Raw genomic sequence first — 20131 nt, forward strand, 5'->3', positions numbered from 1 at the left:
GTGGCATGGAAAATCTCTGCTAGCTTGTAGCAGCTCTTAACTTGCTGCAAAATCAAGCCTACTCAAACCAAGTCTACGGCTTAAAATCATTACGGATTTGCTGTTTATATATATAAAATGAATGGGAAGTACCTTCATTTTTTGTTCTGGGACACAGACTTTTTCTGTATTTGGATTTACGGCTAATAGAAAACAAAATCAAAGGGAATCACTTGGTTACTGGTTTTTGGTGTTGTTTTTTTGTTTGTTTTTTAAAGTGAGAGCAGCAGATCTTGCTGCTCCCCCCTCCTTCCCCTGAGATTTAATCACTTGCAGATCTTACCATGGGGTGCGGACTCAGAAAGCTGGAAGACCCAGATGATAGCAGCCCTGGAAAGATTTTTTCTACATTGAAGAGACCACAAGTTGAAACAAAGGCCGATTCTGCTTATGAATATGTATTGCTGGATTTCACTTTAGAAGGTAAATTTTACAACTTTGCTGTTGTGAGAAAGTTGGAAATAGAATTTAACTTTGTTCTGTTGTGTCTGAGTTGTAGTAAATCTGTTCTTTTAATCAAAGCCAGCCAAAATGTAAGACTTTTATTTTGAAACACAAATCATGACGAAGGTTCTTCACTTAGATAAAATTACAATGGAAACTACCAAAGTATTTTTAACAACCAAACGGTTGGAGTTACACAACTGTCCTTGTTGGGAAGCTGGCTAAAAACTGCTAGAGCTTTTCCTAGTTTCCTGTGAGTCAGATGCTGCCATCCTTACTCCCTTTGACTAATGGTTGTCTGAATTTAGCATGACTGTTCAGAAAATGCACAGTGCCTCAGCAAGGGGAGCAGAATGCCTTAACTGAGGAAACATTGTCCTAAAATGCATTCCGATTTGGAAAACAGGCTGTCATTGTCCTTGTTACTTTGTGCAGGAGTAAGTGTGTTCCTTAGTTGTTAACAGGGAATAGTTTCCACTGAGGTACGTCCCAGGCTTTTGGTAGATCTTTCAGTAAGAGTATTGTAGTTTTACTTGGGCTTTTTTTTTTTTTTTTTCTGCAAATGCTTCATTTCTAGCTGCTGAATAGGCTTTTGAAATTGTGACCAAAATGAAACAGAATTTGTATGCATAGCTGGAGGCAGACAGTGCTCTGTGGGATACTTCCTTCCCGAGGGTGTCCTGTCTCTAACAGAGCAACTCCCTGTTTCCAGAAAGTTGAAAACATAAACAAGCCCAGATGGCTGCCCTCTCAGAGCAGGCAGTTCAGTTTTGCAGGCAGATCAGTTTTCGCCCGATCTACTGGAAATTCTTAATAATAAGTAGTAGAAGTAAATACTCTAGATAGAGGGATTTGATAAAGGAAGTGTAAGCACGTGTCCTGCTACGTGTTGAGGAACTTTTTCACAAACAAAACTTTATTTCTGCTTAGTTTTCTTCCCAAGTTAAAGGATTGTAGTAATGTTTTTATTAAAATTGATGGGTCTGTTTACTGAAGAACTACAAGAACTAAATGAAGCAGTGTTTTACTGAGCTGTGGTACTTGACTGTATTTATTGCTCTGTTTAATAACTCATAGACAGATGAGGTTCTCATTGCTTTATTCTTTTGGGATAAACAAAGCTTTGGGTAGACAGGTAGTAGTAGGTAACTTAGTGGAAATGAAGATGGACTTGAATGTATACAGAAATGTCTACTGATCTACTGATAATAGAAAGGACAATAGAGTTCAGGTTTTTTTAGGCTTACGTGTATTTAATATTCTTCAGTAGTCTGTGTCCAGGTTAACTTAGCTGTGTTCTAAAGTAAGACTCTTTTGCAAGTATTGTGTAAAGGATCCGTTTTAAAGAAGATCGTGGTTTTAAGGAGGAATTGCATCGAGAAGTGCAAATAAAGTTTTCTCTTCCAAGTAATTTAGTAACCTTTAGAGTAGCAAAGATTCACTTTCCCCTTTTTAGTCTGATATTCATAAGTGCGTAGCTTCAGTAAGTTACTGTGGTATTATGATTAGGTGGTTGCCTGGTTGTAGGTGCTAACTGCAAGCAATTAGATTTGTGAACATACATATTGTTGTGGTGGAATGGTTTTAGCTGTGTGCAAGTATGTAACATTGAGGGGCTTTGTTTGAGGTCTCTCAATAGCTAAAATCATGAAAACAAGCAAAAATGGTGCATAGTACCTTTCTTGGAGGTATTTCTGAATGTTGTTTGCTTATAAAACATGAGGATTGGTTGAAGCTGTGTAGAAAATGTTGAACTACTCTTTTCTTTTAATCCATTCAGCTCATTTGAATGCTTGTTGCTACTCCAGTATCCTTGGGCAAAATACAACTTAAAAGAACGAGCTTTTTATCACTGCAGACCAAACTTAGTTTTCTTGATGCTGTCAAGCTGTATGTTCTATCTTCTATCTACAAAAACAGCTGGAGGTCAGTTTATGCATAATGTAGGGCTGAGCTAAATATTCCTATTCAAGCACAATGCTTATGGCTTTTCCAGAACCCTCCTACTAGGGAGAAGTAGGAATACTGATGCAAGGGTATTTCATGTCAGTTCATGACAATGACATGCTGTGAAGTTGTCACTCTGAACAACGGTATGAATATGTATAGAGTAGCTGTTCTGTCATCATCTTCAATGCAGTGCATCTACAGCTTATTATGCAATTGGCAAGTTAGCTGTAGTTCTGTTATTCATAGTATTTTGGTTACATATTGGGAGGCAAATGTTCTTTAATGGTTAAAGGAATTGAAAAATCTCTGAAATGATGATAATGTTGCACTCCTACCTGCTTTTGTGTGTGTGTGTGTTTGCTTTGGTGTAGGGTAGTTAGTTCTTCAGTACTTCAATACTGTGGCAAAACACATAAACTACTAACAATGCAGAATGTTTCTTTTCTCTATGCAAAAGCTGTGAACCAGAATGTTCAAAAGTACTTTCCAACTCCTATCTGCTGTTAACCTACTAATCAGAAGTGCTTGCCATACCCTCAGGGGGATCCTGCTTGGAAATTAGCGACAGCACTCAGCTTGTTGTGACATAGGTGTAAGTCTACTTGAAAACTGTAATTGGGACTGTGTTAAAATGTCAACCTGCAATTCACAGATCACTTCTAAGGGATCAAAAAAATAATACTGTGTTTGAAGAGGAGAAAGCAATGGTTCTGGGCTTAAATTAATTCTGTGGAAATGTATCTCTCAACAAGGATTCAGAGGGTTCTGCTGCACTATGCTTAAGGCTTTGGCTAGATGAAATAGTTTCTTTCGTATTCAGATCTATTGCATATTTTGATGTTGATGCAGCTTTTAAGTTAGTATGACAAAGCTAAATCCAGTTAAGTATTGCTAAATAGATACGTTAATTTGTAAATATGTATATTTCACCTACTTGTGTACGTAGTAATCAGCTGTGAATCTGCTTTTTCTTGTACAATAGGTTTTGTGTTTTAAATAATAAGAACTCACTTAGGAGAATGTATGTCCATAGTATAATTTGTTTCTTTTCTATCCCTTCAATTATTTTAGCTTCCTCTAATCCAGAAGTTATCAAGATCAGTTCTGTGTTGGATATAGCATCTAAGGTGGAAGAATATTACAACAAAGGATATGTTGTAGGAGCTGTTCATCCTATTTTGCTGCCAGTTGGACACAGAAGAAATTTCCCTGCAAGTCACATGTATCGGGTGGTACTGTCACGATTAAAACTAAGGTAACAATGAAATAATTGCATTATTTTGCCCCGATGCTTGTAAGAGGGTTGCTCAACACACACAGGCTTTAAAGTACCTCAAAGAACCAAGTAACTGTTTCCTATCTGGAAAGGTAACCAAGTTAATGATGTTTTTTTTAATTAACCCTCAGTATATAATAGGCAGATGCTTTCTTCGGTAAACTTTGAAACAAATCCAAATATGCTTATCAGAATTATAGTAGAATTGTAAAATGAATTTGTGGAAAGAGATTGTTGAAATTTACCCCTTTAATTTTTAGCACATTCTTATAATAAAGAATCATGTCTTAGAGTCTGCAACAAGTACAAGATTAAACAGAATGCCAGGAGGCTAATAACCTGCTGCTGTTCCATCATGTCTGTCTTTTTTTTCTTTGTTTTCTAAGTTTGTCTTTTTACTTTTTTGTAGGGTCTCTACTTGTTTGTAGATAAAGTGCAGTCCCTCAAAGAGAAGTAGGTGATCCTTCTTACTAAGAAGGAGGAGCTCTGTGACCAGGTTGCCCAGGGACCCATCCTGGGCAACCAGGTCAAGTACCAGATCTGTAGGTTGGTGGCCCTGCCCATGGAAGGGTTTGTAACCTGATGATCCTTGGGGTCCCTGTCAACCCAGCCATTCTATGATTATATGATTCTATGAGTGGGGAGGCCATACAAAACTTGCTTGCTGCAACAAGATTCAAGACTTTGTTTTCATTCCAGCTTGGATATTACTCATGTTTTCACTGCATTATAATCACCACATGATAGTTAAGAAAATGTATAAAGATATGTTCCTTTAATTGCAAAGACAACCTTCTGTTCTTAATTTGAGTAGCCAGAAGGGTTGATTTGTTTTTGCGTTAAGTCATGCTTCCCTTTCTTTTGTAGTAGGATGCACAAAGGTTCTTCCAGCTCCTTCAGAAAGTCTGCAGAAATATGATTCTTGGAGTCATATTAAATGTGGCTCATTTGAGGGACCTCAAATGCTTTGTTTAAGCAGGCGTCACCCATAGCTCATACAACTTAACTTTGTAAATTCACCTGCAAACCAGGTGAACGTTATCCGTGTGGATAATTTGAAGAAAAAAGAGCTGATGCTGCCTGTGCTCAGCTCCCTCAGCCCATCTTAGCCCTGTTGATGGTGGGATCCTCATGAAGCTGTCATTTGAACTAGTAGGCCCTTGGAACAGGTGAGGGACAAGAACCTGCAGTCTCCTCTGGAACAGTGTGGTGTAAGTTCCCAGCCTCCTATGCTGATGCCTTATGTACCTCAGTTGGATTTCTTGAGGGCAGGTGCATCTTGTCCAGCCACTGACTGGAAGGAAATCTTTGATACTTGAAAAGTCTCTCTGATGCTCATTGTTAGGCAGGGGCTTATGTAACAAAATTATCAGTAAAGATAATCTTGTTAAATAGATGATATACTTTGAATGTTGTATGATTAACAACGTAACTGACTTAAGATTAAAAAAATGGCTAATACTACTCTGTAATGAAAGCCTTTAGAGTTATGAAGCCTAGGAGTGAAATTAACATTGTGTAACCCAAAGTAATTGTGACTGCGGTGTATTTCTAGCATGTACCTGGGCTGTTATTTCATACCGTGGCTGCAACTCTGCTTTAATTGCTAAAATTAAACAACAGTTTATTAACAGTGCATAAGTACCATTTCAAAGCTGAGTTTCAGATGATGCCTATAAATGATCTTCAAATGAAGTCTCTATAAAATATTTTTGTCCTGATGCTGTAGTACAGAATAGTAATGTACTGTGTGTAATAAGTAGAGCAAAAGACCAAAAAATACCAAGTTTTAAGAATGAAATAGCATTCCCAGGATTCATTTTATAACATTTATACCAAAAGAAAAGAATTCTGTATTTGCCCAAGTTAGCAGCAAACTACTGACAAAGCCTGCTTTCTTCCTGTGTTGTAGCCAGAAGCATGCAGCACCCAGAGGACAAAGGAACCCCAGGCTAGTGATTGAGGAATGTCCTGTAACGTATGAAACACTGACAAACGAGGTAGTGAAAGAACTGTTAGAAAAGGTAATGGAATTTTTGTGGGTTCTCGTTTGTTGTATTTTTTTTGGTTCCAAATGTCTCTTTGGATTTGTTTTCATGTATGGTGCATGTATGTAGTTGAGGATCAGCGAATGACACACTTGTTGGGGTTTATTTTAGCTTTGAGGTTTTGCTTTCGGTTTTACTTTGTAGAAGCTACCAAGTGTTTTCTTTATGCAGTGAGATCGTTCGTTCTTCACTAATTTTCCAACTTAGAATTAATTACTTAGACCTGGAAAGCTCTGGGGGAATAGCAACTAAAGGCACTGGAAGCAGAACTGCACAATCAGGCCCAAACTTTCAGTCAGTTGTGGTAAATTGCTTTGTAGTTTTTCCTAGAGTCAGTATTTAATTTAATCTGAAGTTTGATCACAGTCTGTTTAAAGTTCATTAGGAATATCTTAGATTCAGAAATTATTGTAGATGACAGAAAACTCAACTTCCACTGGAATGAAGCTCTTGTTCCACTTATTTTTGTTTCACTTCCTCTGCAAAACTGAAGACTTGCTTAAACAGGAAGTTATTGTTATTGTAAGAGTTAGCTTTTCATCGGCTTTCAAAGAAGGAAGCAGAGGAAAAAGCGTATTGGAAATACTTGAGTGATCATTGAAATTAGCAGAGCTCTTTACAGTTTCTAAATGGCTTTTTTTATTATGCATTTACACAGTATGCAGATTGCCACCTTAGTAGTGGGAAAAAATACTTAACGTTAAGTCGTGATTTGGTCTTGCAAAAGGAAATGTAGGACAGAAGAGCTACATAAAAATGATTTTTAGATGTTCCTGGTGTTTTTAGAAGGTTGAGGGAGGAATCCATTGTAAACTTGCATACACTTTTTTCAGGATTTCCAAAAATAAGAAAAAGTAAGGTTTTATTCATAATGATTGCAGGTATGTGTCAAGTTCATTGCTGTGCATACAGAATGGTGATAAACTGTAGTACTTCAGACTATTGTGGTATCAAAATGATCTTGTATAATCACTCTGAATAAAACAGTTTCCATAGTTGACCTAGGCAGAGATTTCCCTCTCTGCCCTCACTGAGTGCTTCACAAATGATTCCTTCTCATGGGGCTGGGGTTTCCCTGTGTTTCTGTCAAATCTTTATTGCAGTCATAAGAGGAAATGCTCTTAATCCCAGCAAAAGAAAAACCCTGTTTCCAAGAACCAGTACATCCCACTGATCGCACATATTGTGCAGCTGTCTTTTGGAACCTCCGGGAGAGGGAAAAACACCCCAAGCTAAAAGAAAGGTGAAGACTTAGTAATCTTAGAGTGGCTGGCTCCACACGAGTTCAGAAGAACCACACTGTTTATTGCACCAGCATGCTGTCTGTCTGGGATTGTTCCTACTGAAGGATTTTGTGTACACAGAAGTCAGTAGCAGTGTCAGCCATCATTCTTGGCCTGAGCCCAAAGACATGCTGGAGGGCTTCTATTTACTTTAAAAACACAGACAACATACACAGACAAGCTACCCTTCTGTAATGCAATATAGTGTCCCCATGTCTCCTTGAAAATCAGCCATTTACTAAGTAAAATGTGTAGTATAGATGTTCATTTGTTTTTTTTAAATGTGTGATGCAGTGTCTTAAAACAGCTTCACAGATAAATTTCTGTTTTAAATGCAGGTTAATGAAGCAGCTAAAAGAGGAAAGAAGTTTGTGGGATTTGTAACGCAGCATTTTCCTCAAATTAAAGCCTGTAATGGAGCAAGCACAGATGGGAGTGCAGAGCTGGAATCGGCACTGGGCGGAAGAAATAGGGAACACAGAAGAAAAAGTTCTGACGATGACTATAAAAACTGGAATGAAAGGTCACTGTGTGATAACCTATCTGAGAGTGGGAACGAAGAGGAAATGCAAGCAGATAGTGCACTGTTACAGGATGCGGATTTCCAGTTTGGAAAAGAAGGCAGCCCTATTAAACCACGAAAAGGAAATGGTAATGAGTGCTGTTTTGTTGTGGCAGAAATAGAATAGGTTGTTTTAAGAAGGGAGTAGAATAAAATAGCATATTCTGTCATCAGGAGCTGTTTTTGGAAGGTACATCTTTGTTAAATGCATCCATACTTATGTACAAAGTATTGACTTCTTGCTTCATTTATCTGAAATATGATAAGATTTATAGGAAAGAAAAAAAAAGGCCCTGATTGTAAGTGTGTTGGTGCAAACAGGTAAATGTTTTTGCTTGATATACGTGTAGAAAACATGTGGCAGGAAAAACATGATGCAGATATTTTTGAAGCCTTTTCCAAAAATATTGGCTTTATCTTGTCTTAATATTGACCCTGAACTTGTAGTGAGCATCTAAAAATAAGCGATAATGGTCCCAGTCCTCCTGTCTGATTTAAAATGACAATAAGGGGACCCATCCATTCAGAGCTGTAATTTTATGTGCTTCTAGCCAGCTCACGTAGAGTACAGAGAGCAAATCCATTCATAATGGATTCTTTCTGGTTAACACGCCTTCAAGAAGTATCCTGAAAGAGATTACTTGAACTAATGCAGTGACCATGAAATCAAGGAGGATAATTGTTACAAAATGAATTTACACTAGAATAAACGAAGCGCTGAAAAGTTGCTTAGGAAAAGTATCATTGAAAAATGTTGTTGCTGTGGTAGAAGATTTAGCTGTACAAGAATCTTTAAGATACCTAGCGTAGAAGATGCTGCCGAATACCATGACTTCTGATGCTGAATCACTAAGCCCTTCTCATTTGCTAGGAGGAAATGCGAAAAGGAAGAAGGAATCTAACTCAGATGAACTAATGTATTACAGTACTGTATTGAAGGCATGAAATTTCCGCATAAGACTGCATTTTGATATATAATAGGGTCACCTGTGATGTGCCAGATGTTTGAATTGCTCTCAAGAGCAATCTTTTCACTTTCCTGCAAAATAGTTAAGCGCTCTCTAGCTGGTGGACTGTGAGGATAATGATTAAGCACTGAGATAATCAGTGTCATTCTTATTTTTAACACATCAATTAAAGCAGTTCTTGTACAACATGCTGAGCCTTTATAGAGTGATCCATTAAGGCTTAACTCTTTCCTTATAGCTTGAGATGGTGAGTTTGGTGTCTGTAACAGAATAGAATCTGCCTCTGTTTCTTGAGCTTAGAGAGACTGGCATCTCGACTGGGGTCATCTGAGTTCCTCTGTTTTGGTGTTGTGAACACTTCTGCGTTAGAGGGTTGTGTTGATTTAGGCCGCTCAGAAGTTGCAGTAGCAGACATAACATCAGGGGTTTGGAGTATTTTATTAACGGCTGTTTTATTTCCCCACGACAGTGATGTGAGTCTATCTTGTTCTTGCCTTCTAGGATACATTTATTTAGCGAAGGTTTTGTAACTCATCACCAGCGATTACTTAATTACTGTGACTTTTTCAATATGAATTTTTGGTGAATATTTGACCTTTTTGTAACGGCACTACCTTAATGTATAGGTATTCAGCACATTTGAGAATATGCAGGTTATGTTTGTTTTGCATACACTCAAGCTTGCATCAGTTTCTGTGCAGAAAACCCCAGCAGACAACTGATTATAGTGGTATTTAGTCATCTTCAGAATAGTGTGGTAAAAATAAATATAAGGTATTTGTAATAGTTAAAGACCTAGGATGTGTTTTTAATCTTTCTTTGCAGTCATTTCAAATATGTAGAGCCTTAAGTTCCACAATTGGCAAAAGAGAAGTGTATTTCCAGTGGGTTTTCACTTGAGCCTGATGTGTTTTCCTTTTTGAGAGATGTACCTACATAAAAGGCCCAGTGACAACCAAACTGCAGCATGTTCCATTTTGTAGGATACCCCATGACTAACCCTCCTAATGCCTCATCTTCTTTTTTTCCTGGTGTTTCAGGCTGTAGGTGAGTACAGCCACATCAGGAAACAATTTGTAAACCTGTTACTTAGAACTAGAGAAGCAGGTTGGAATAAGATGATGTCTTTATTTGAAAGCTCTGTCTTACAGAGGTTCATTTTTCCTGTTCTCAGACAAGCTGTATACAGTCTTCAATGTTTTTGATGACGACTCTGCCTGCTGGACCTATCATGAAGGCAGCTTGTCCATGAAAGTAACGAGAAAGGGACCCGTTATCAGTACACTGGAAGCAGACTGGCTAGAGCTAACTACATTTTATTACAAACAAGGATTATCTTTAATTGATTCTTTTGTACACTGGGAAATTTCTAAAGGTGAGTACTGTCCCAGAGTACCTTGAAGCTTTTATTTATTCATGTGGATCTAATTACTGTGCAAAAAGTAGATCTTGTGTTGCGTGTTGGTGAAAGGCAATACATAAACATGTTCAGATAGTCACAGAAAGTTGGTAGAATCCTAGTGCCTGAATAGGAAAGGAAATGATTTTGTGAAGTTGTAGCTCTGAATAACTGCAGTGGAAATTAACCATTTTCAAAGTGTAATAATGAAATAAACTCCTGTTAATGCTCTGCTGCTGCTCACTTGAAATATTTCTAATGAGATACATTAGAACTTCATTTCTCGTTGTGCTTATTGTACCATTAAGCCTTAAGTCAAAGTAAGATTTCCCATACTCTCTCCTTTCTTCTACATTCTGCTAGGCTTAAAGTTCTTAACAAAACCCTGAACTGTGTTAATTTGACTGTTTATCCTCAAGTTTCAGATATTTTGAGCACATAAAGAGCTTGAAGGCACAATTTCTATTGGCCATCTCTTTGTTCTCTTACATAATAATTCCCATCTATTGAAGTCAGTAGAAAAGACAAGGTTCCATTAAGGTTGGAGAGGTGGGAAATCATACTGGTGGTTTTCAATACAGGTTTTTTTTAGAGCTGGAAAATAACTCTCTGCAGATAGGTTACAATTCACCATAGGATATTTTCAGCAGCTGTTGAAATTAATCTTTGCAGCTGTTCTCCAAAACCAGTTTTTGCAATCTTCCCATTCCGCTGTTCCTGTCTGCTCTTTTATATGCGAGTAACTCTCCCAACTTAAATACCCAGGTTATGACTTGCTTAGGGGGATACATGCTGCCTCTTGCAACAGTTGGTGCTCCTGCTCCAGGCTTGCTGGACTGGTATAGATTTCAGCTGGATACATGGGTGTGACGCTACTGAATTAAACTGAATGTATTAGAAGGCACAGCACACCATCACAGATCACATTCTACGGCTCATCAAGTATTTGAGACTGCAGAAAAGCTGCTGAGTTTGCATGTACATCTAGTTGTCTTCACCTCCATTTTTTTAGTTTGTTTATAGACTGCAAGGTGCCTAAAGCTGCAGTTCTCCTTCCATGTCGCTTTAGTGAATCGAGCAAGATTGTTTTAATAAAAATGAAGGCAATAGATGAAGGTAGAGCTGCCACAGAAACGCTCCTCTTAAAACTCAATTCCTAGTTTAAGACAGATGGATGTTTGAAAGAATGAAATCACTGATAATCCTTAACTGTCTTCTGGTGTCAAAAGAGAACCCAGTCACAAAAGTAATCTGGGTACATTCTCTTCTACCAGCCATTTGGTTTGCTGCTTCTCTTCTTCCTTGCAGATTCTCTTAACTGTAGAAGTATGTAAGGCATGCATCACGTTTTATTTTGTTAATGATATCATTAGGTATAAACTAAAGGTCATTAGACATGGAACGCTTTGAATTAGTGGTTTGTCTTAGAAGCCACTGAGTGGTGGTACCTTGTGTATGATTTAGAGTTACATTTGAGCAATGACAGAAGTAAAATTGTGACATGCTGCTGGTTGACCATTCTAAGTATTGGCCTGAATAGAAACTGAGTACTTATAAATTACCAGGAGCTGTGCAGGTGTTCATATGCGCCCATTCACATATTAAAGTCACTGAAGCTAGGCTTAAAAACACTTCGTGCTTCATTTATCTTTACAGCCTCTCTCACCACCCCAAGAGAGACATTTATTGTCAGACATACAGTATTGAAGTTGAATAAAGAGGTTTTGTGCCTGTCTGCTGCAGGGGATATGTTGAATATGGGAAACTTGAATTTAGGCTTGCTTTTGAGAAAATGAAACAGTTCATAGCTCAGTTTGTATAGGAAAAGGAGTTCTGAATAATTAGTTGGCTGACATGCTTCATGAAGCTGTAACTAGATGCAGACAGAAATGTATGTTATATATGTTACATAACTTGAGGTCCTCGTTCACTTGAATTTAAAGGATTGTTCATTGAAAAAGGATAAGCCTGTGTGTACATCACAGGGAGATTCTGATCTAAACATCTGTATTTCAGCTTAAGTTTGTCTTCATGTTGACAGGTGACCATTCCCCCAGGTCTTTAGAAGGATTATTTATCTATGAAGAAGAAGGTTCTGGGGTTCCAGGTTCGAACAGGAAAGGAAATGATGCAATTGTTGTTGAGCAGTGGACAGTCATTGAGGTAAATAGGTGATTATTTGGCAGTAGAATTTCCTGCTTATATTTTCCTCATATCATTAGAATTGCTGTACCAGTGTTCAAATATTTCATATTGCTTTCTTTAAGTTGCCTGGGTAAGTTAAAACTAGCTTTGAGTTGTAAAAAAAGAACTCAGTCTTGTACCCATCATTGGTGAGTGTGAAGGTGTTCTGGTTTGACACTCATAAAAGTTCATACCAACAAATACAGCAACTAAATAAAATCTAATTATTTTATATCTATTTTGGTATGAAATACGTGCATTTAATTTCAGCAAGCGTAGCTTCACAGACAACATGCTCAGGTATTCTCAAAGAGGAAGAAAATAGCACAACCTGGAAGTAAGATTAAAAATAAAAGATGGGAACCGAATTAAGTAGGTCTTTCAGATGTAGGGCTTTTCTTAGTGAATGTTTTACTTTTAAATACAGAAAGATTTAATTTTTTCCTATTAAAGTTGCACATGCTGCTGTAGAGCGGCAAAGCAATAAAACAGATATTACAATTTTAAGGTAAGATGGTTGGTATAAATTAGTAGCATTTGAAGTAATGATTGGAGGATGCTAAGGGCTTGCTTTTGAGATAAGCAATAAGTGTATTTTCTTATCTGAAAAGAGATGGTACAAGAGTAACACCTACAAAAACACAAGTATATTTATTGCTGGGGGGATGCTTGTTACTCAGATCTGAAATAAAAAGCAAAATGTATCACTTGGCACATGTTTTCTGCTATTTAAAAAGTTTTGCTTTAGGGGTTAATTGAGCAACATGACAAGTTTAACAACGAATCAGGACCATCATATCTACAGTTCATATTCTGCTCTCTGTTTTCCTTATCTTCTGTTGTATTAAACTTTTCAAATTGCTTTGTTTGAAATGTGAAAAATCTTTATGTACCAAACCTAACAAATTATGATGTTAGAACTGAGAAATAGGAGTTTGTGATTTGTTATGTATAGAAATGGGAGCAAAACTTCACAGTGTGTCTTTGTGTCTTTCCTGTTTTCTGTAATTGCCAACATAGGGGTGTGAAGTGAAAACAGATTACGGACCTTTACTGAACACGTTGGCTGAGTTTGGATGGCTCCTGACCTGTGTCCTGCCTACACCTATTGTGCGACATGACAGGTATGCAGCATCTTGGTGTATGTTCCAAGTTACACAGCCTAGAGAATTATCAAGCGGTTACTTTGTGTACTGAAATATAAAAGCAAGAAATATGCTAGCAGTGTTAACCACGTGTAAAACCTGATCATTGTCTAGCATTATGGTCGATTTTCTTTTAACCACCATGTTTTAGGACTATGACTTCAGTAAGTTTCAGACTTAGACTGAGAATCCAAAATGTAAAATGCATATTGTATATGTAAGCATGAAGTATTTTATTTAGTAGACTTGTTCTCACAGACTCAGCTCTCAGTGATGGGGTTACTCTTATGCTTTTCATGTTTCAACACTTGCTCACACATCTCACTAACTCGGGGCCTAGGTCAGTGGCTATTTTAGACTGTGTAAGAAAGGATTTTGTCACAAGACAGTCATGCAGTATATTGCAGACTAGGGTGGAGAATGTGCTAGTCCAGCAAGTTATTGAGCTGTTTCCGATCTTGAACACAGACATTGTTTCAGTTTACATAGAGTACCAAAGTGCTGGATTTCAGTTCTCTTATACTGTTGCTATAATGTTACTTCAGATTTCTTTGGGAAACATTTATATGTGTAGGAAGAGCTAAATAGCAGATGTAAGTTCTCCATATTGTTCTGGACTTCTTTTCTTTTTAAAGGTAAATGTACTGTTCTTTTATTCGTAATACTAAGCTAAAACATGGCAAGTGCATCACTGAGCTAAACTTACATGGTTTTTTGGGGTTGTTTAGAGATTAAAACTGCCGAAGTCTGGGGGAAAAAAATAAATGTACTGAGACAGCTTGGGACTCATTAAAAACAATGGAACGACTGAGTAACTTTAGTAGTCTTTGGAGCCAGACCTTACTGTATTAAATCAAGACAGCATGAAAAGGATGTGAATGGGAGATTCCAAGTGAGCTGCTCCATGAACTTGGGATTTTGCTGAAGTGATTTGATGTAATTGAATCAACTCACCCCTGTGAAAAGGAGGTTTTTCTGATCAGAGGGCACCTCTTGTTTCTGTGTGGTTTTTTTTTGTTCAATTTTGTTTATTTGTTTTGTTGGACATTTTTTAATAGTTCTAACCAAACGGATACAAGCAAAGACAGAAGAAATTGAGATCATACATCTGGTGCATTTTGCTTTAAAGGCTGCTTAAGGGCTCAGAGGGCTGGGGGGAGTCTGTTTGCAGAAGCCATGTTGTAGGGCAGAATTATACTATTTTGCATCTGGTAGATTACAAAGCGATCTGGCCTAAATGCATGTGTAGGTATGTACATGAACTGTCTAATATCTGTTGTCTTAATGGTGGCCTTTTAGATACCTTTAGAAGTACGGTGAATCACATCTGGAGCGTGCCTGTAGTATATCCAATACACAACTATCCCAGTTTCTTAAAACAAAAATCTACCTAAAAGCTCGTGAAAAAGAATTCCTACTTGAGAATGAAGAATTCTTAAGAGACTCTTAAAAAGAGTGTGTTGGCCTTACAGTCTGTGTATTGATTGGGAAAAGCTACTTTTAGGCCTTGATGTTGGAATGTAAAGAAGAGAAGGAAATTCCTAGATGATTACCATGTGTCTGATATGAAAGATGCCATTACTGTGTTGGTGGATTATCTAGGAACGTCAGTTAAATGCAGAATAAAGAAGTGTACTTAGTGCTGCCAAACAGCTGTTCTTCTCCCAGACCAAGAACTCTGACCTCACATCCCAGGCTAAATATGAACAAGGTCCAGAGACACTGAATGAACAGAATGAATAACATGTTGAGATGATTTGACAAATTAATGTTTACACATTTATTTAAAAACTATAAATTTTGCAATACGTGTAAGGGAAATTCTATTTAAGAATGAAATAGGTAGGTAAGCAGAGCTGCTTACTCCCCACTTGTGTTTACCTACATGTGTTCTGTCCTACTCTACCTCTGAAGTATTGCTCATTGCTATTGCTCATTGCTCAGTACTTGCTCGTTGCCATTAAGGCTGCTGCTTGTCTGTAGGCAGAAGGTGTGACCACAGGGCTGTTTTATTGTAGCAGGCTGTTTTTCTTGTTTGGGTTTTTTGTTGTGTGGTTTTTTTTTTCTTATGGTTAGGAAAGAGTTGAAAACTGCCAGGCTATGAAGCCTCGTCCTGTGTGGTTCTGTTGTCTGTCATCTTGAAAGAAGTACCTCTCCATAAAATAATGTCCTGTTGTGTGGGGTGCCATGCCACATGCTAGCTGAATGTCATGGATCACGGTCCCGTTTCAGGCATGGGCAGCAGCCTGTAGGCCTTTTTTGTTCTTCAATTCCCACCTTGGGCTGAATCATGCTGGATACAGGAAATATTTCCTTAAGAATTGTGATCTTTGTTGTTACAGACAGAGCAGTAGTAGATAGCATGCAGAGTTGTCTTTTGTGCCACAATGAAAAATAAGGATAGTTTTGGAGTGTGGGTTTTTTTCTTTCAGTTAGCAGGCTGTGAAACCCATAGAAGTTGCTTGCCTTCTGTCAGGGGTTCTGTTTTTCCAGACATATAAGAACACAGGGCACAAAAACAGGGGTGAAAATGATGCAGTGTTTGAATCTATCGGTATCTTTGATACTTCGTTTTAACCAACAAAGCAGATGAAGACTAAATGGAAGAGACTTAGGGAGCTTCCTGCATTTATGTACAGCTGTTACTTGTAATTAAATGTTTTCAAGACAGGCATTTGACTATAATCATCCCAAATTCAGAGGCTGTATGGCATGACTAAAACGAACAATGCTTTTAGAAGTTAAGTCTAGCGATTGGGGGGGAAAATGATGTTTGGTATGTTAGTTAAAAAGAATTTATCTTGCCCCTTTTCTTCATTTTTCAAGGTATGCTGTATAACCTTAATTGATCTTAATATGAAAGGGTTCTGCATAAAAGTAAAAGCAGATGTAAAAATGTGGCTGTTTGTGGTCCTGTCTAGATTCAAGTAGGGTGATTGTTCCTAGGGATTATTTGAGATATAAGTAGAGGAAGAGGACGGAGTTGCTGCCCAAACAGCATAAGCAGACAAGCAAAGTGGTGATGTTCTAACAAAAGAGTCCCTGTTGCTCTTCATCCCTTGTAAAAGAAGGGACAGGAAAAAGGCTTCAGCAGTCTAACTTTGCAGTGACCTTTATTTCCCCTCACTGATTACTGTAGTCCTGGAAAACAGAACACAAACTGTCTGCTAGCATAGAAAAGCAAGCGGGCAAATACACTGCAGAGACCTTGACTTTGTGGTTATTAATTTGTCATCACAAACAACTTGATCTGAGTTTTCAACATGCCCTAATTTAGGAGGCAAAGCGGGAAGGAGCGCGAGGGAAGCGGAGGAGTAGCTTGCTCTGAGCATTTTTTCCTCATTTAAATTCTGTGGAAACCCCACTGTCATCAAGTTCTTTGTGAATTAAGCTCATAGCTACTTCATCGTGTGCAGCATTTTAATCAGGTCAGACTTAGAAATCTGTTAATTTACTCATTGTCTACTCGCCATCGTGTCCTTTCTCTGCTCTAGCAAAACTTGTACAAGTTGAAACTTGGTGTTTGTTTCTTTTTGTTTTCTCTAAAGGAATGCAGACACAGTTGCCAAGTAAGGCATAGGCAGATCATCATAGAAGGGAGTCTGCACAACCTTCTCTAGAGGAAGAGATTTCCCAAACCAGGCAAGGGAAGGCAACTGGTGAAGTGGAGCAAGTTTGCAGGATTACTAATTTTCTTGTTACAGTGTGAAACTGTAACACGTGGATTTTCTTTCAATGAATGGGAATAGCCAAGTAGGGATTCTCAGAAGAGAAAACATGTTAAGCCGAAGAAACAAATGAATTCATTGCCCCATTTTCCTGTGTACACCATAGCCTGTAGTTTATGGTAGTTCTCTTTTTTTCATCCAAGAAGATATGCAAAGACCTACTATGGCCTGAGCTCAGCTGCACGGAGAAGATCGTGAGGGGCCAAACGCAGTTACAAAGTCGTCATAATTCACTATTGATCAGCTCAGCACAGCTGGGAATACTGCTGTTTTGTGTATTTCCTCAGAGCTTGCTTTGAGGACCTCTGCTAGGGTAGGCTCTTAATAAATTCTTCCTGATCTCATTGCAACCGTTTTAATCCCTGATTGTTCTTGGAGCGGGTCCTTAGCATGAAATTACAGGCTCATGCCATCTTTCTGGCCCTGGCATAAAACACAAATCAGCTACTTCAGCCTTCTGTATGTGGTTAAGATTGTGACTTAAATGATTGAACTTACTATGCGTATTACTTTAGTAACCATTTCCAGAGTGCTCAGCATAATAATACAGTTATATTATTGAGAGGAGAGTGGGCAGAATCACAGCTTCCTGCAATGGGCTCCATATGTAGCAATCACTGCCAGTCTGTTTTAAGTAGTTAACATTTTGTAGTTCTATTCTGCTGTGTTTCTTTACCTTAGTTGTATTTCTGTAGTCATTTCCTTTATGTGCATTAAGAACTCGTTGACTGCTGCTCGGAAATGCAACTGAGAAGAATTTATCAGAACACAGTATCTTATATTTAGAAGAGCACTTCTAAAACCTTTCCATCCCAGAGCTCTGGTCTTGCTATTGGATTCATTTAATTTCCCCAGTATTGCTTTGCAAGACACGTGGTTAATTTGCTGGCCTGTGGTTCTAATGGAAAGCTAGTGAAAACGTGCCTTATATTTTCAAGAGGATGTAAATGAGAATTGTGCTGTTAGCAGCAGTAAAAGAATGTACTATTTTTGAGATACCAACATGAGTTGGTTTTGAGGAGCTCTTTCACCTTTTCCTGTTTATCTCTTTTATATTATGCTTTTTTGAATAAGCTATTCAGTGTTGCTTTAAATCACTTCTGCGACAGCTTCAATATTTGTAAAAGTTCAAGGACTAATAACTGAATTCCCCTTTTTTCTTCTGTTTGTCTTCTTTATTCTCCTGTGTATCCTATGCCATTATCCATCCCATGCACAAAAGTTTGCATCATTGATCTCACTGGGGATGTAGAAGTTAAACTGTGCTGAGACCTTTTAATGTTAGGTGACAGAACGACAAGCTTATCTCACTGTCCTAGTTAGATGTCACCTTAGAACCAGAAAGCACCTCTGAGTTAGCAATACAGTCTTAATTCACGGATTTCATATCACAAAAGGTCTTGAGAGATTTGGAGCGGTGAATCTATCAAGACTGATGGTACTTGTGGTGCTGACAGGTAGCTGTGTGTTGTGTATCTGCCAGAGAAGACAGATGGAAAGACTTTGAGGTTTAATTTCAGATGCTGTAAATGTGTGGACTTGAGCTTTCAAGAGCAGTTCTGTTACTCCAGAACAAATTACCCCTTACTTTATACTTTGTTTTCATGTGCACTATGTGAACACAGCTGTGTGATTCTGTTTTTTTCAGTACAATTACAGACCTATTGAAGAATTAATACACCGGTGAATGCTTGGCAGTCTGTGCTTTTCTGACTCATACAGCAATTTGCAGTTGACTCTGAAAAGTGTGACTGTATTACAGTGAATATTATTGTCTTAAACATTCAAACAATTTTCTTTATGTTTTAGTGAAGGAAATCTGGCCACAAAGCAAGTTGTTTTTCTTCAGAGACCTGTTGTATGGAATTCGGCTGTCCTGACACCAGAGGTGAGTAATGTCATGATGACATCAATATTAAACTAATAAGTAAAGAAATGAGTAATTGATACAGTGGTGCTATACAGTAAGAAATGGCTGCTTCTGGGGTGGGAATGAGGCTGGCTGTGCTGCAAGCATTTCTGTAGAAGCCATAGGGAATTCCTAAGTGAGCTGCTGCAAATCCTGCCTCTGTTGCCTGTTGCAGAGTGAAGGAGTGTTAGCCATTGCTGCATGAGAATGTGTGGCAGAAATATAGGACTTAAAATGCCTGTGGCTGTATCACTGCAGCCCCTTGTCCCTTTTGAATGAGGCTGCTGTAATAGTGGCTGTATTTTGAGGGTTCAACAACTGATATACATCACATCCCACTCAGAGCTGTGATCACAATAGCTGTGGCACCAGTGCTGTGCTGTAGGAAGGGCCAGAGAAGGATAAACTGGTGGGTTCTTCTTTGCCAAGTCTTCATGCATCCCACGGCGGGTTTTCCTTTTGTAACAGTCTTTTAAGAAGCTATGACAGCTTTGTGTGTTCCAACTACACCATCACTGGAATAGAAACTAAGTTTTGTCTTTCATGATTGTAGACTTTTATGAAGGAGTGATACCTACCCTCCTTTCCCCATCTGTGTAAATAGTTCTGCAGGTTTCTAAATATCTGGAATTCTTATTGGATCTTTTCACCTTCTATTCAGACTGCTGCCATCATCTGTGTTGTCCTCTGATTAGCGCTTCTAAAATACATTCTTCCTTTTTAGTTCTTGTCCAGATGTCTGCTTATCTCCAGCCTAACTTCCTTTTCCCTGTGTCCCAAGGTAGTTTATTCTTCCAGACCTGGAAGAATGGCTTTCAGCTTGCACAATTAAAACCCAGCTTTAATTTTCATCTCCATCACCACTTTAATTCCTAGCTGATTTTTGTATGCTCTCTGTAATGTGTTTTCCTGATCTACAAAACTTAAGGTAGTTTTTTTCACCTCTATGCTGTCTCCCGTGCAAATGCCCTCTTCTAAATTCTGCCAGTTCCTCTTGTCATTTTCCTTCTGTTTCTCTCTGTGTGCCACACATGGTCACAGCTTATGACTTTGCTTTCTTGTTTTTGTAGACTGCTTATTCTGGAACATAATTTTGTTGGTGTCAGTATTGTAAATGCATAAAACCATGTTGGTTTATGGTCAAATAAAGCGTATTTCCTGATATTTCCCAGCTTTTTCTTAATAACTGCGTGGTC

General features: G+C 38.2%; 2 protein-coding genes across 5 annotated transcripts in view; both read left to right on the plus strand.

Annotated features, from left to right (window-relative positions):
- The window catches only part of BOLL (boule RNA binding protein), a 31014-nt gene extending 30613 nt beyond the window's left edge, over positions 1-401 (plus strand). The window contains exon 12 of the mRNA XM_085553412.1: positions 316-401. The gene's annotated coding sequence lies outside the window, so the exon portion shown is untranslated. The remainder of the gene's footprint in view (positions 1-315) is intronic.
- Positions 1-20131, plus strand: part of RFTN2 (raftlin family member 2) — a 26528-nt gene continuing 6397 nt past the window's right edge. For all 4 annotated transcript variants that reach the window (XM_032446018.2, XM_085553406.1, XM_015868068.2 and 1 more), the window contains exons 1-8: positions 1-462; positions 3505-3688; positions 5622-5733; positions 7379-7691; positions 9745-9945; positions 12011-12132; positions 13174-13277; positions 18836-18914. In XM_032446018.2, coding sequence (XP_032301909.2) covers positions 324-462; positions 3505-3688; positions 5622-5733; positions 7379-7691; positions 9745-9945; positions 12011-12132; positions 13174-13277; positions 18836-18914 — 1254 coding nt within the window. In that variant the 5' untranslated portion in view covers positions 1-323. The remainder of the gene's footprint in view (positions 463-3504; positions 3689-5621; positions 5734-7378; positions 7692-9744; positions 9946-12010; positions 12133-13173; positions 13278-18835; positions 18915-20131) is intronic.

This window comes from Coturnix japonica, chromosome 7 (assembly GCF_054131305.1).
Source record: "Coturnix japonica strain WE chromosome 7, WE-NBRP24, whole genome shotgun sequence".
In the NCBI taxonomy this organism is placed as follows: domain Eukaryota; kingdom Metazoa; phylum Chordata; class Aves; order Galliformes; family Phasianidae; genus Coturnix; species Coturnix japonica.